This window comes from Lutjanus erythropterus, chromosome 3, assembly GCF_056507025.1.
Source record: "Lutjanus erythropterus isolate fLutEry1 chromosome 3, fLutEry1.hap2, whole genome shotgun sequence".
Classification (NCBI taxonomy): domain Eukaryota; kingdom Metazoa; phylum Chordata; class Actinopteri; order Lutjaniformes; family Lutjanidae; genus Lutjanus; species Lutjanus erythropterus.
Window position 1 is genome coordinate 13,157,020 of NC_139319.1, and position 16,672 is coordinate 13,173,691.

General features: G+C 38.4%; 1 protein-coding gene across 1 annotated transcript; it reads left to right on the top strand.

Moving 5' to 3' along the window:
• Window positions 1-1,241: 1,241 nt before the first annotated feature.
• Window positions 1,242-15,202, top strand: tapt1b (transmembrane anterior posterior transformation 1b). Its single transcript, XM_084715087.1, has 14 exons — window positions 1,242-1,466; window positions 5,301-5,431; window positions 5,535-5,653; window positions 6,901-7,063; window positions 7,158-7,293; window positions 9,629-9,726; window positions 9,818-9,887; window positions 10,069-10,149; window positions 10,258-10,367; window positions 11,886-11,945; window positions 12,921-12,989; window positions 13,093-13,169; window positions 13,281-13,453; window positions 14,404-15,202. Exons 1-14 carry the CDS (start codon window positions 1,289-1,291, stop codon window positions 14,655-14,657), a joined length of 1,719 nt encoding a protein of 572 aa, XP_084571213.1. The 5' UTR covers window positions 1,242-1,288; the 3' UTR covers window positions 14,658-15,202.
• Window positions 15,203-16,672: the final 1,470 nt, after the last annotated feature.

The following is a 16,672-nucleotide window of genomic DNA, read 5'->3' on the forward strand; positions in this document are numbered from 1 at the left end:
CACACTGATCCTTTAATATATTGTAATTTATATGCACCATTATAGCACAATAAGAACGACTATTGATCTTGAGACACTGTCTTTGTTTCAAAACCTAGTTTTAAGGTGATAATGACAATACTTACATGGTAAGAAGGGGGCCAGCTTTGCAGTTTTGCCCTAGGCCCTCCAAACAAGTTAATACAGCTGTGCACAAAGGGGCTTCAGGGTAAAAATGAGCTATGGGCCCTTAATGAAACCCATTCCTTCCACCATGTGCATAGCACATAATGTACAGAATGTACTGTACCATGGTGCTTACATAGCACATGGCAGTATACACTGAAACTCCTGCTGCGAGAACTCCACCCCTCTCCAGGATTGTTGTGTTTCAGTTTGTTGTCATTTGATGAAACAAATATATTTAAAGATACACACCATGTAAGCATAAGTTTAACTAAACTGATTTAGTTTTGACTAAAGGCCCATCTACAAATGGTGTTTTAGTGGAAACTAATTGCTACTCAGTGGAAGGAATAATAAGAGTTATGAAAGCACTTATTTTACAGGACATATTATGAATGTAAAGTTTTAATACTTTAGAACGATCAACAGAAATATTTAAGTGACAGACTACAACTAAGGAACAAAACAACATCACTGACTTTAGAATCTTCTCACCCCCAAAATATGATTAAATGTATTACATTATTAGACAAATACCACATGCATAAATCTCAAGAAATAATATGAAAAAAATGAAAATTATAATTCCAAACATCTTATTTTCTTCATTATTTAGCATTATATTTTATGTCTTCTTATTATTTTAATAAAAATAATGATAATAATAATAGTGACAACAACAACAACAGTAATAATAACAAGAATAATAATGCTAGTGGTAGCAGTAGTAGTAGTATTTAGGTTTTATTATTATTGTATTTCTTGTCATTTTATGTATATACGTATGTTTGTCATTTTATGTTGAGTAATTATTGCATTCATTTAAAATCTTATACTATAATTTTGTTCAGTTGGACATTGTATTTTATTGTTTGATTAATTATTTATTTATTTGTGCACTTATGAATTTATTTATCGTCAACAAATATGTTTGAGGGAGACAAAAACTATTTATCAGTCGTTATTAATAATTTAATTGATCAAGGGAACAAGCTGTAAATGCACTCACTGGGCTTTTTGGCGACATCTGCTGGTGATTCGGTGACACTGCCGTGCGTGATGACGTTGATCATGTGACGCAGATGTCAGTCTCCCAGGCAGCAGATGAGACCGTTTGGCGAAGATGGCGGACTCGCTGTCGTCAGGTCTGGGAGAGGAGAAAGAGAAGGAGAAGGAGGACAGCGAGAGGGACAGGAAGGCTGCGAAAACGGAGAAGAACAAGGAGAAAGTCGGACTCACCGAAACGTTGAGGATTAATGACAAAAATGGCGGCAGTAAAGGAAAGAAACGTAACCTGTCAGGTGAGAGCTAGCCTCAGCCACAGACCTCAGTTTGACAGCGCTAGCTAGCTGCTGTAGTGATTGTTTTTTATTGACTGTCAAACCCGTTTTTGGTTAAATAACTGGAGTTGTGCACAGTATATGTGGTTATCTGTGATTGTACCGTTGCTTGAGCACGCAGTTGCATTTTCAGTATGAGTCTGTGCAGCTTTGGGCGCTGCTCCGAGTTTGCACTTGATGTCACCAGCTAGTATCACCACACAGCTACTGTTTATTAAGCACTGGGCTGAATTAAAGTAACGTTAGGTGGATAATTTGTTATATGCATCCACATCATAACTTGCATTATGAGTCCTGACCGTTAGCAAGACAGCACACAGTCTAATTAGGTCGGGTTGGTTCTCTGTCAAAGTAAGCCGTGCCCCGTGTTTTTTGGCACAGGCGCATTCAGAAGTGCTCCTGACTGAGTACATACTGTACAGGTATACGGCCAAAAGTTTAAGGACAGCAATGTCATGTCGAGATATCTTTGTTTACTTTTGGCCTGATTTATCATGCCTTAGACTAGACTTATCAGCAGAGTGCAGAATTTACCTTTTTGTCCACCGGGCAAATGTCAGGTTAATGTCCAAATTTTACCAGCCACTCAATAATAATGACAATAGTAAATAATGACTTATAAAACAAAGTAGAGAGTTCTACCAGCCGCTGACATATTTTTCCAGACAATGGCTGGTTCCTATTTTGTTAGAATTTAGTTATATATATATATATAGAATTATAAAGACATTCAAATTATTTAGTATTGCACTAATGAGAGACTGACTGAAATAGGGCTGAACAATTTACCAAAAAAATCATATTGCAAATATTTGCTAGATTTTGCATTTGCAGTATGAGTCACAATTTTTGTTAGAATGATAATTTTCACTGGAAAAACATAAATAATGAGGATGTGATTTTTGCTGCACCAAACTTTATTCATACTTTTATGCTTTGTAATTGTATGTTGTGACATATTGTATCTGTATTGAAAAATAGCAGCTCCTGCAATTTGGATATTGCACTTGGCCACATTGTGATTTTGATAATATTTTGATTAACTGTGCAGCCCTAAAGAGGACCTATCAAAATAGGCCATTTTCAATGCAGATATTCTGACTTGTCATTGTAGGAAAAGCACAGGTGCTACTAATAACATTAACACATGGCTCCTCATGTGACCCAGTAAGCCATGACAGTGTGACTGTAAGCCAGCATGCAGAATACCAGACCTTGAAACTAGTGGTCAACCAATATGTGTTTTTCAGTGGCCAATGCAGATATTTAGACAGCAGGGTGGCTGATGGCAGATATATAATGCCAACATCCAAACAAATAAAGTCATATATAATGATATATATAATGATGATACATTACAATCAAAAATATCCATGGTTATCTTTGTTTGTAACTATAAGTAACAGTAAATAGAAAAATGCATTGGGTTATGTTGTAGATTTTATAATGTGACTTGTATTAAAGGGAGAGCGGGGTATAGTATGTCAGAAATTACATAATTCAACTGCATTATGAAAATGTATGCATTAGGAAATTTAGGCAAATGTTCACTGTACAGCAAAGTGAATGGAAATTATAGTACAGGCCTGTTAACTTTTTCACCACCTTCCCAAAACTCACAAGGCAGTGCGCTAACATCATTCCACAGCAGCCACACTGACAATGCTAAGCCAGATAGCCTGATAACTGGATGACCAATTAATTGCTCTGTCACTACCTGAAACCAGAGCAGCTAAATGAGTCAGAATGCTGGATTTTACCCTTTCCATAATGCAACTAGATCAAGCCTCTCATTAGATCCTTCTTGCCCGGGGAAACATCCACATCTTTCACACTCCATGACCCCTTTTTATAATGCATGTTTAGAAATGTACAGTCTAACCTGAGATAACCCAGAGAGAGAAAGCTCCCCCAGAGCCATAAAAAGACATTATATAGCTCTTTTCACAGACTGAGTAGCACTCCCTAGACTAATAAATCAACTATCATACATAGAATTGGTGCAGTGTTCCTTTATGGAAATCTCTATGCTACAGAATGCAGGCATATTTAAGACAGTAGTGTTCTTCTAAATTTGGGCAACGATTTTGGGAAGATCCTTTCCTTTTTCAGGGAAACAGTGGCTCAATACACAAAGCAGAGTCATCAAAGACACATTTTTTTCTCCAGTTTGATGTGGAAGAACTGGACTGGCACGCACAGAGACGTTACCTCAGCCCACCTTTGTGATGAACTTCACCTAACTGTCAGCTGGGCCTTATCACCCAACTGTTCTCAACCTCACTAATGTTCTTGTGACTGAAGGGGAGAAAATCCCTGCAGCCAGGTTTCAAAATCCTTTGAAAAACTTTCCCACAATAGAGCAGCCAATTAAAGGTTTTGGAATGAGATTTCCAACAATCACGTGGGTGTAATGTTCAGTTGTCGACATATCTTTGGCCATATAGTGAAAGCATTTCTTATCTTAATGCAAATTTAAAAATGTTTGGTTTATTATTAACTAATGACTCCCCTTTGCTTGCAGTGAAAACGCAGGCACCTGCCGTTAACCTGTGGATGAACCCATTGAAGCTTTCTCAGATGACAGTTATTTTTAGCACTAAAAGATGTATGTGTCAGAAAAAGGGAGAGACATTATCAGCAGGTGAATTTCCCTTAGCAAGGTGATGTTGACAAGTTCAAAACAGAGCTCACTGATTATGTTCATAAGAAATGAGAGAATTTCAAGCCAGGGACCCTGAACCAAAAATTCAAACAATGGGCAAATAGGGGCCTAACTATATTAGATACATTAATTGAAAAAAGAGAAATCAAAAGCTTTCCAAAATTAAGGAGAGAATATGAATTAGAGCACCAAGATTTTTACATGTATCTACAAGTCAGAGATTACTTTAACAAAGAAATAAAGCCAGACCTCCCAGGTGAACTAAATAAAGTGATTGTGACTCTATGTAATGCTTACAAGAACAAATATGGAAGAGTAATATCTGAATTATACCAAGGTATGGTAGCAAATAGAAACACTTCAACTTCGTACATAAGAGATAAGTGGGAAAAAGAACTAAAGGAAGTAATAACTGAAGATATGTGATATAATATATTTAAAACACAGCAAACAACTAGCAGTTCCAGAACGTGGAAAGAATTTTGCTGGAAAAACATTGTGAGATTCTTCATCACACCAAAAATGAAAAAGGGACAATCACCTGTTCACCAACTTTGCTGGAGACTGTGTGGGGAACAGAATGTGGGTCACACACATGTTTTTTGGCACTCTACCAAAATTACAAAATACTGGGACGATGTGTGGAAAGAGATGAAAAAGATATTAGGCTATGAACTACCTAAAACATGCACTGTACTATATTTAGGAAATGTAACACGAGAAAATATCCAAGACAAAGACTGGTATCTGATCAAGATTTTACTGGCAGCTTAAAAAAAAAGCCATCACAAGGAAATGGCACAGAGAAGACCCCCCTACTAGGACAAACTGGCTGGAAATCATTGATGAGATGCACATTATGGAGAGACTCACATATATTATAAAACTACAACAATCAATATGGGAAAACAGATGAAAAAAATGGACTATCTACAAATACCATCATAAAGACAGAGTAATGCTAGTGACACTATGTTCTATGTGTATCGTGTTGTTTAAATGAGAAAACTAATAAAACATAAATTAAAAAAAAAGAAATGAGTGAAGATATTTGGTTTAGGCAGCAGGCTGTAAGGTATGTGTCTGTATGTGTTCATAAAGTTTTTACTTCTGTCCTTTTCTGGCTCTAGACCTGTCTCTGGTCAGATTTATAACCACTGAGCTCACCAGAGGCTACTTCCTGGAGCACAATGAGGCCAAATACACAGAGCGGAGAGAGAGGGTCTACACCTGCCTCCGCATCCCCAAGGAGCTCGAGAAGGTAACACCACAAACAAACATTGTGGGAAATGTTTTAATAGCCACAAATAGATATTAATAAATATTCTGTTTTTCTCTGTCTTTTCTTCATTCTCTCTCTTCAGTTGATGACATTCGGCTTCTTCCTCTGTCTGGATGCCTTTCTCTATGTGTTCACCCTGCTGCCCCTCAGGGTGATTCTGGCCCTTTTACGGCTCCTCACGTTGCCTTGCTGTGGCCTCAGGTAAAGTATGTGCTTAGATATTGAGTAGGGGTGCAGCTGATAACTGTACGGGTCAACCCCCACGGTGCGGCCTGCATGTGATCCGTGGATTTAATGTAACCATCATAGTCTGAAATACAGTTTTTCTGTTTTTTTTTTTAAGTAATAACTCCCACAGTCTCTGATGCAGAGGACTAAACCAAGACAGTGAAAAGATGAGACAGATGCGCGCTGTGTTTTACTCTGAAAGCACTGTGCTGTGGGACACAGAGTCTTAAGAAAGGAAGAGTGACTTATTTAAAAGCTGTCACTTTCACCTCCATTGAGTGAAATCCCAATCTCAATTTTGAGCATTTTCAGTGGTTTAACTGAGGACATGCTTGTCACAGATAGATCATAATATTGTGATATTAATGTAACATCTGCGATGTCTGGTGCTGCTTTCCCTCTGACACACAGCTGTCACTCACAGGAGCAGCCTGCAGCCTGTCTGTGACACAGCCTTCAGTGATGATGGGCTATTACTCATGAGATAATACTGTGGGCGGGACATTGAGCGACCACACAGTCTAGAATTGCTGTACTTTATAGTGTATATAATGTGTATATCTATAATGCATATTATAGTGTATTATAATACAACATAGTATAAGTAATATATTATATTATTATTACCTATTATGCAGTGTTTACTGTTACTGTACTGGTAACTACAGACAGAAAGAAAGAAGGAGCTACACCTGAGCATTTTTCCACTTTTTTCACTTTTTTGATTTTCTGAAAAAAAAAAAAAATCCAATCCTACCTGTGACTCAAACCATGATACAAGCCCAACCATTAGTTTTGTGATCTGTTGCATCTCTAGTATTACGGATGTTTTGGACTGTTTGTTGGATAAAACAAAGAATTTAAAGATGCAGCATGCTCTGGGAAATTGAGTTTGTTTGTTTTTTAACTATTCTCATAGTTAATTTAAGAAGAAATTAAAAATTATGTTATGTAAGAACATAATTGTTAGCTGCAGCCTGGGTACAAACTGACGTACAGATTGTGTAAATACAGATTGTGTAAATACCTTCTCATGGCCCATGTCCACATTTATAGACAGAAACGATCAGTGCAACATATTCTTAGCCTCTAGAGGGCAGTAGAGCTCTGAGTTTCAGACTTAACAGATTTTTATCACTTGTTCTGATGCTCTCTTTCTCTTTTAGTGACTTCCTTGTATGAACACTTTTTCCAACTGTAATTGTGTGTGTGTGTTTTAGTGGCTCCCGCCTGCTGCAGCCAGCCCAGGTGTGTGATGTGCTAAAAGGCTTCATTATGGTGCTGTGTTACTCTATGATGAGCTACGTGGATTACTCCATGATGTACCACCTGATCAGGGGACAGTCTGTCATCAAACTGTACATCATATACAACATGCTGGAGGTACGCACACAATTCTTCCTCATATTTATAACTCTAATTGTTCTGTACACTTTCTCTCCCAATCATTTGCTCTCTTCCTCTGTTGTGTTGTCAGGTGGCGGACCGCCTGTTTTCATCTTTTGGCCAGGACATCCTGGACGCTCTCTACTGGACGGCCACAGAACCAAAGGAGAAGAAGAGAGCGCACATTGGCGTGATTCCTCACTTCCTCATGGCTGTGCTCTACGTCTGTATCCTCACTGTGAAGGACAGTGATTGTTGTTGCCTGACTATTTAACCTGCTGCTTCTGTTCACAGGAGTTGAGAAAAAAAACAGATGTCACAAAATGAAAAAACACAGACTAAGTGCTGAAAGAATTTGTCAAGGAATAATTCAATAGGATATTACTGTAATCAGCAACAATTTTTTCATTTCAACTTCATTTCAGGTCAGGGCCTCAAATTAGCACCAGCCAAATGCTGGTAAAATATGCAAGAGGCTGGTAGATTTGCTTCACCCACAAGCCAAAAAAATAAATGTAAACTGTTGAGGTGGCTTTTAAAATGTCAACAGTCATGAGCCATTTGGCTGATGGACAAAAATTTAAATTTTTGGCTGAATGTCAGGTTTTAAATAGAAAAAATAAGAAAAGTGAATAATAACAGGATTTGGTCAAATACAGAAATAAAAAATAATGCAGCCAATTTTAAAGATTATATCCATATATGTACTTCTCTTTTATCTATATGTGCATTACATATAGGGGTGGGGGAAATACTTGATTTTTAGGTGCATCGCAATGCAGATGTGGAATATTCTGAATTGATTCAAAAATGTCACAATTCAACTTTCTTAATGTCAGTTAATGTCACGTTGCATGACGCAGAGTTTGCAAGCCTGTTTTGATTTAGTCTCTAAATAATTGTGTTTGTGAGATGAATGTGAAGTGTATTGTGAATACTTTTTACCATTGCTCAGAGATTGTGAAGTCATTAGCAAGCAGTGAGCAGCAGTAACAGATGAGGGTGGCTGAACGACACACGCCACGACATTAAACAACTTCAGCCAATGATGTGGTGAATTAAATGACTCTGCTCAGTCTGTTCAGAAACTTCATATCTGCTCTGCATCTTGGAGAGTGATGGCTTTCCTCAGAGCTGACTGTCCAGTAGAGAGGCTGCTCTCCACTGCTGGAGACATAATGTTAACACAGCGAAAAACTCTGCCTCCCCCTCACTTGTCATACAGGCAGGAGGCTGTATGATGCTTTCAAATTGATTAATTCATTAATTAATGCAGTTACGTTTTAAAATAAAAAGGCTGCAGACCATTTAATTGCCAGTTAGGTTTCATATTGTATTTCAGGGAAACGCAGTAACAGACTGAAAATTGTGCCCCATTTTTATTCAGTCAAAAATAGATTCTGACTCAACTTGGGAAAAAGATTTCCCACCTTTAAATGTTACGCGCATCATGTTTGCTTCTAAACTAGGGCACTTCTTGAGTTTTGGTGAGGATGACTGAACTTGAGCAGCTACAGCTGGATATAATCTGACTGACACTGCATGGTGTAAAAGCTTAAAAAACTGAATCGTGAGGCGCCAAGACATTCCCACCCCTAATTACATACATACAGTTATGTGGTATAGTGTACAAAACAATGAAAGACAAAAGAAATTTTCACAAAAAATCCAGAATATGGCATCAGGATTTGTCAGTGTGGACAGGAAATGTTGATTTGTTCAGTGTATGTTTCTTAAAATTGGCAGATAATTTTCTTACACTGTGGCTACACTGCCTACTTCTACCTGTGCATAACAGCTGCCTTGCTGAACTGCTGTGGCTCACATGTGTCTGGTGCTCACGCAGATCGCGTTGCTGCTGTGGTGCTGCTACTGCCAGTCCTTTCTTTCTAGTTTGCAAAACAGTTGTGATGTCTCTTAAATATCACAGTTATAGACATTGAAATTGTAGTGAAAGGCTTTAGCTGGTTTGATGTCAATAAGACTATTAGCATTTCCACTCTCTGTTTTTGAGAACTACATGCATTATGTGAAAAAGCAGGGGACACACCGAACCTCTACGGCATGTCAGTCCAGCTGCGCTGCTCACAGGCTGTGTGGCTGATCTAACCTGTTAACAGGAGAAGATTATGGCATCAGTTTGTCCCAGCTGTTAGTACAAATTAAAAAGTAAAAATGTCTCTTGAGAATGATGGGTAGGTGTAATTGATTAAGTAAGTTTTAAGCAAAAATACCAGAAGTTCCATTTTCTCAAATCTGAGTTTTTACTGTTTTTTCTGTGATAGTAAAATAAATGTCCTTTTGTTTTGGGTTGTTGATCGAAAGATGTCAAATGTGCTTTAAAGATGTGACAGTGTATAGATAGAATGATGAATAAATTAATTGAAAATAATCTGTAGATTAATCAATAATGAAATCATTATTAGTTGCAACCCCACACAGTTTTATCTCAGACTAGTTCAATGTGCACATGCGTGGGTGTACATGAGAATGAACACACAGCATGAAATTCTTTACTGTAGTCCCCCAGTGCATGATTTTCCTCAGCTTGCTTCTGTCTAGTTCTCCACGCCATCCTCATCATGGTTCAGGCCACCACTCTCAACGTCGCCTTCAACTCCCACAACAAGTCCCTGCTCACCATCATGATGTCAAACAACGTGAGTATAACACACACAGACACATTTAACTGAAATAAACGTGCACGCAGCAGGAGTTCAGCCATGATATTTTGTGTCTTTGTTTTTGCAGTTTGTGGAGATCAAAGGCAGTGTGTTCAAGAAGTTTGAAAAGAACAACCTTTTCCAGATGTCAAACAGTGGTAAGTGGCAAATGATACCTAAAACAGCCAAATATCTGCAGTGAAATCAGCAGACTGTGGACCTTTTGTAACTCAGCATTTGAATTTGGTGATTTAGTACAAGGTAAATTTATGGAATCGAGCTCCGCCGCAGTGAGTACAAAGTAGGTTAATCCAGGATTGATTTGTTTGTTTCCCACAGACATAAAAGAGAGGTTCACCAACTACATCCTCCTGCTCATCGTCTGTCTCAGAAACATGGAGCAGTTCTCATGGAACCCTGGTAACTAAGACAGCGCTGTCGTGAACTGAAGTGAACTGACTCTGACTTTTATAACTACTATTATCCTCAGCACTCGCACTAATCAGTTTTTGACGTGTTTGTTTTTAGACCACTTGTGGGTGCTGTTTCCTGATGTTGTCATGGTGATAGCCTCAGAGGTTGCTGTGGACGTTGTCAAGCACGCCTTCATCACCAAATTTAATGACATCAGTGCTGATGTGAGTCCTTTTTGCATACTGTGCTTTCACAGTTTATCCATTAATTTGCAGTGCAGTGAGTGCCTTGAGAAATGTGACAGCTCAGGGAGCATTGTTGTTTAACACAGTCCACCACAAAGCCACATTTAAATTTGACAAAATAATCTAATTCCATGTCCACTTACTAGCTTTTTCCAGTGCTTTAAATCACACCTTGGCTAGGCTGGGCTCGCCTTATACACTTAACTGTTGTTCATTTCCATATAATTTTTTGTGAAGCCACAGGGAGCCACTAGAGGAGCTAAAGAATAACAGGTTGCTGATCCCTGCCTCAGATGCAATTAGTCAACAACTTGAACCTTTTTTAGCCTCTATTTGTTTACATTTAGGCAAACTGGACAAATTAGCTGTTAGCAGTTCCTCTTTGCAGAGTAATCATGGATGTACAGAAATTGAATTGCTGGATTACTTTGATACTGAAAAACAAAATTAAAAAGGTGATTCTTGGGCATGTTCTAAAATTATAGGGAGCATCTTATTTCCTATGATATCTAATAAGATATATTTGTATAAAAATGTAAATATCTGTGTGTTCGGATGTACCCGAGTTATGACTCTGTTCTCCTGACACTGATCAGTTTTAGATACCAGACTTTCCTTTCCTGTCATTTTCTTGACACTGAGAAAACTCCATTCACTGATGATAAGTGGTGAGGTGCAATTGAAAATTCATGAAAAAAAAAAGCTTGTGAGTGGTCTTATAGTTAAGATAATCTTGTTAATCTACTTATTGAAAGGTGAATGAATATTTAAGCTCAACAGATTTGATTGCTCTTCCTTTTTCATTCTATTCTGTCATCCGTTGTCTTACACTGGATGTTTTTTTTGTGTGTTTTACAAACTGCTGCTTCTTTCTGGTCCCTTTCTAATGTCTCACACACCCACTCACACCACACACAGTGTAGTATCAGCAGGAAACTGTCATTCAGCAGCACCATTTTCTCCTGTTTCAACACGACTTTATTGGCTTCCCACCTCCTTCCCTCATGTGTTCTCTTCCTCTTTGATTTTCCTGAAGAAGTTGTAACTTTGGTTATGTAACAGAAACCAATTCCACAGGAAGGGATTAACCCCTTTATCTCCGAACTGTCTAACCTAATCACACAAACCTCACTCACAAGTAGTTGGTGTTCAAGCGCTTGTGTATCCGTGCTCATCCACATATAATCCACATAATGTGTGCACATTTTCACTTTTGCCTTTTTACACTGGCTTTGTTAAAAATTCAGTTTTGCTCTTCTCCTACTACTACCTGTATTGTACCTTCATCTTACATTAACACATAACACCAAACAGTCAACACATACATTAATTATGAGGCTCTTACAGGCAGCTTTAGATTTGGAAAGTAAACATTTATCACATCATCATTATAAGAGAGACACAGTCAGCTTATTCTATCTACGCCAGTGACTGTATATTTGTTTGATGTTTATACTTTGGCGTATTAATGTTGTGTTACTCTGTGTCGTTTTTCAGGTATACGGGGAATACAGAGCCAGCCTCGCTTTTGATCTTGTCAGCAGTCGACAGAAAAATGTGAGTGAAATAAGTTCAAATATCTGCTGTGTCTCCACTCAGCTGTTCAGCTAATTTTAAAGACGTTTGAAGTGCCAAAATATATTCAAACTAGACCAGAGTTTCTCAAAATTCTGCACACAGCAATGCAGGAAAGTGATGTATTGTTATGTGTATATATACTTGTCTGATACACTGTTTTTAGTCACAATAATGTTCTCTAAATTTTAAAAGAAAAGGAGAAAAATTCAGTTTCATTCAATTCATTCATTCATCAGTTAATCTGTTGATCATTTTCTTGAGTAATCAGTTAGTTGTTCGGTCCATAAAATGTCACAAATAGATTAAAAACATTGATCAAGCCCAAAATGGTTTCCTCCAATATCTATTCAGAGAATTTGGACATTTCTTATTAAAAAAAAAAAAAAAAAAAAACTCAAAATGATTAATCGATTACTGAAATAGTTGCCAATTCGTTCAATAGCTGACAGCTAATCAGTAGTTGACATAATTGTTGCAGCTCAGGTTTGAAATACTGTCTGTCATCATTCTTGTGACCCATTCTGGAGATAGTCCTGAAAGAGAATACAGAAGTAAATATGTCATGTTTAGTAAACTTGATGTTAGTGGGGGCAGGGAGGTCAGTGCACTGCAAAACTGCAAATTACTAATGGACAAAATATTCATTGTTTGTTTGTTTTTTGTTTTCTTGTATTTTCTTGTATTGTAGTGTGTTGATCTTTCTCAGACAACATATATTATAGATTAAATACCCAGATGAAAATGTTGAAAATACTTTCGCAGCATTATAGCAAAAATCTTGCTGCAATTACCCACAAAGACTTTGCAATACTGAGTGGATGTCCTCCAGTCTTTCCTGACTTGATATGTCATTATTTGATCTAATGTTGTTATGTCATGACAAAAGCACTGGAAGAAGAATAATGTTGGTTGTTGATGGATCATCATGACGAAATGCCTTTACTGTGTCTCCAGGCTTACACGGACTACAGTGACTCAGTGTCCAGAAGGATGGGCTTCATTCCTCTTCCTTTAGCTCTGCTGGTCAGTCACTTTTTATGAGAACATTAGTTTTTGTGTATGTTCTAATGTTGACTGTATGCTTTACATCTGATTGTGTTTGTTTTTTGTTTTTTTGTTTTTTTAGTTGATCAGAGTGGTGACCAGCTCAGTGAAGATCCAGGGTTCCCTCTCCTTCATGTGTGTGCTGCTCTTTTACCTGGGGTAAATGTCAACTTGACTTTTCCACGTTTTGAACATACAGTGTTATTAGTTCTGTGTTTCTGTGTGCTTCCCTACTGTTTGTTTTAATGTTTTGTGTGTGTTTGTGAGCAGGATGATCACTCTGAAGGTGCTCAACAGTATCGTTCTGCTGGGGACGTCTTGTGTGTTCGTCAAAGAGGCCAACATGGAAGAAAAGCTCTTCGACCCTCCACCCTCTGTTGTCTCCAGCCGTGTAAACTCCAGAGCTCACCGCACCAAACACGTTAACACGGCACCACAGCAAGGTAGTGATCAGTTTATCTGTCTGTTTCTAAATTGCTAGATAGAGCATACAATAAGCTCTACCCTCCCTAGTTACTGTTGCAAAACTGCTGTTAGACCTTCTGTTCACAGTACATGTGCAGTATACAGTAGAAATAGATGCAATTTACTGCCACAGATTACTTTAAAAATAACTTTTTTCCAGACTGAAGTAGACAAAAACAGGCTTTACATTTCATTGAATGGAAGTGAAAACAACTACAACTTACATTTGTTACTACATTAGTTAATAGTTCAAATTTAAGAGATCACATAGAATAGCCTAAATGTGTGTGATCAAGTTAAATACATAGTTCAAAGATACAGTATTGAGGTGTTTAACTGTTTTTTCCACTTTCACAGAGTCAGAAACTAATAATCTGGGAAATGACTGAAATGAACACAATCCTTTTTGGCTGCTTAGCTTACATACTTGTTAGTATTTCAAACAGCATGTTTTAAATTTTAACACTCCAAGAGAAAAGGCTTTTACGTTGTGGATCATCCAGTGTGTTTGGCAAACAAATATTGCTAGAGTGTAAACCTCCCCAAATTTACCAGGACAGAGCTGAAAGTTACTATCTAGGACTGACTTTCCTACAGATGTACTATACAGTGAATGTGCTGGCCATGAATGGCACTTTCTTTAATCTGTAATCTTTAACCTTCCAGCTAATTTGATTAGTTAATGACGTGGCTCTCGACCTTGGAAGTAATGCTCTGTTACTACCCTCTAACATGTTTACAGTATTTCTCCTACTACAGCCACATGCACACTGCTTCAGCATGCAGAGAAATTCAAAGCTACAGTTGCTCAGATATGATGGGATATTTGCTCTCTGCTCTTTGTGTTAAGGGAACCTTCAGTTGTACGATGTATATGTGCATGTTCTTCTGCTGCTTCTAATATACTCGCCTACTTTCTCTCAAATAGAACCCACAGTCGACAAAGGAGGAATACCACTGGCATCAGACAATCCTCAGCCAGCCAAAATGGCAGAGAGCTCCGCCCCGACCCTCCCTAAGAGCGACTCGGACACATTCCTGACTACGCCAGACGGGGAGGACGAAGACAAAATCATCAACGTCAACACGGGACTGGAAGGGGACGGACTCGAACACAGAACCCCCAAGAAAGATTTGCTGGAAATAGACCGCTTCACCATCTGTGGCAACAGAATAGACTGAATCAGTGACATATGAAACAACCAGTTAGTGTCCTGGCAAAACAGCGAGGTTCAGGGATCAGACACGGGTCATGGAGCGTGCTCAGACCACACATATTTTTGTGCATCTGACCCCTGGAGTATTTATTTATTTATTACTGACAAAACCAGCCAAGGCATAAAGCTGTTACTACAAGCATCAGAGGCTGCTTCAGATGTCTCCATCTGGTCCAGTCGGTGCCCCGTGAATCAGGTAGACTCTTGAGGATGGGTCTTGGTTGTCATGGCAACCTGCAGACGTGCTTGGTGGTGACGACGATGGGGGACAGTGGCGTGCACAGCTGGAGCAGAGTGCAAAGAGAGGAACAAAATCTGCTTATGTGAATTTGTAAAACATGGGTCGGCGTGTGATCACAGGAATATGACAGCTGGACTGTGCGAGTACGTGTTCAAAAGCACAATCATATGTACAGCGCAGAGTTGTTTTTCGGAAGAACAAAACTTGTCAGTTTTTTGTACATTTTTTTTAATTTCACAAGTCTGAAAAATTCTAATATTTGAAATGAAGTTTTTATGAAGAATCTCTGATCTTTTTTCTAAAAATCGGCCGTATTCAACCACAGGACTTAACCTCACAATCACATTAACACATTGTTGAAATCTTAAAGCCGCTCTGCAGACACACACACCCCAACACAAACTTAAAAATCCTAAACTGCGTTGCTGTGGAGAGCCCAGATGTCTGCAGCTGTCATATATGGCAGCAGTGACAGCTGTATTCAGACCATATCAGGCATTGCAGCGATAAACACAGGGTTGTGCGTTGGTATGTGGTGAGGGAATTCAAGTGTGTTTATTCTAAAATCAGAAATCTTATTTCTGTAACTTACTGGATTTCCCGCTACCACGGCTGCCTCTCTATTCATTCTAGAGCTCGCTAGACCACTGCTCTGCTTTCTTTGTCTTAAGCAAATGGACACAAACCAAAGGAAATGGGGTTGGTTGAAATGTTAAAATTTTACAACTGGCCACCATTAGCGTTACTGATATAATCATTCAGGTGTGGCCCCACACCTCCTCCTGAGTTTCAGCTGTGAAATATGTGCTTTAAGCAGCGGGTTTACCAATTTACGTATGCTATGTAAGTTCACTACATCCAATAACAAAATAAACTCACAAAATGTCAGGAAAGGGAATGTTCTTAAACAGGAAAATACAACCATACGCCTTTTGAATTCAACTTACTCTCTTTTATCCAATTTAGAAATGCATAATTGACTTGTTTAACTCATCATAAAACACACTTCATTGGAACTTGACAGAAAATTTAAATAAAATTCACCAAAACCATCTTGGACAGTCTTTCCACTGTTTCAACAAACACCGACTGCGATTTGGTTGAAATAAATGCTTAATTCACCGAGCTAGATGTGAAAATACTTTGGCTCTACAGGCCATTTTCCTCTCGCTTGTCGTCTGGGTCAGTGGGTGTATACTGTGCTGCTGAATGAGAATCTGTCGTGGAGCAGCTGTTCTCCATCATGCAGACCATTAAATTACCAAAATAAAATGACACCAGTTACCCCCAGAAAACAGCCCAAAAAAAACAACGGGTGATGGACTTACAGCTGATGCATTCGGCCAATTTCCCAACCCCAGAGGATAGCTTCTTGGTGTTGCTATTTTGAAGCATGAACTAGACACAGATGTCAAAATTGTATATATAAGGATCTGTATTTTCTCTTCAACAGTGATGAAACAATTTATGGTTTCACAATATGCCGCAGTAAAATTCCCGACAATTTGTTCAAATGCTGGAAACACTGACATCGCAAAGGACATGATGCCATTTCAAATCGTTGAGACCTTTTCAATATAAACTTTGGCAAAATGATTTCAGCACATTTTAAAAATACTACAACATTACTGATAGCCGTAACTTTGGTCACTGTAATCAGGATTTGAGATTTCATACAGTTTAATCTCTACTCTGTCAATGCCTGACTTGGTCTCAGTACAGCCTGAGTGCAGTCCTGC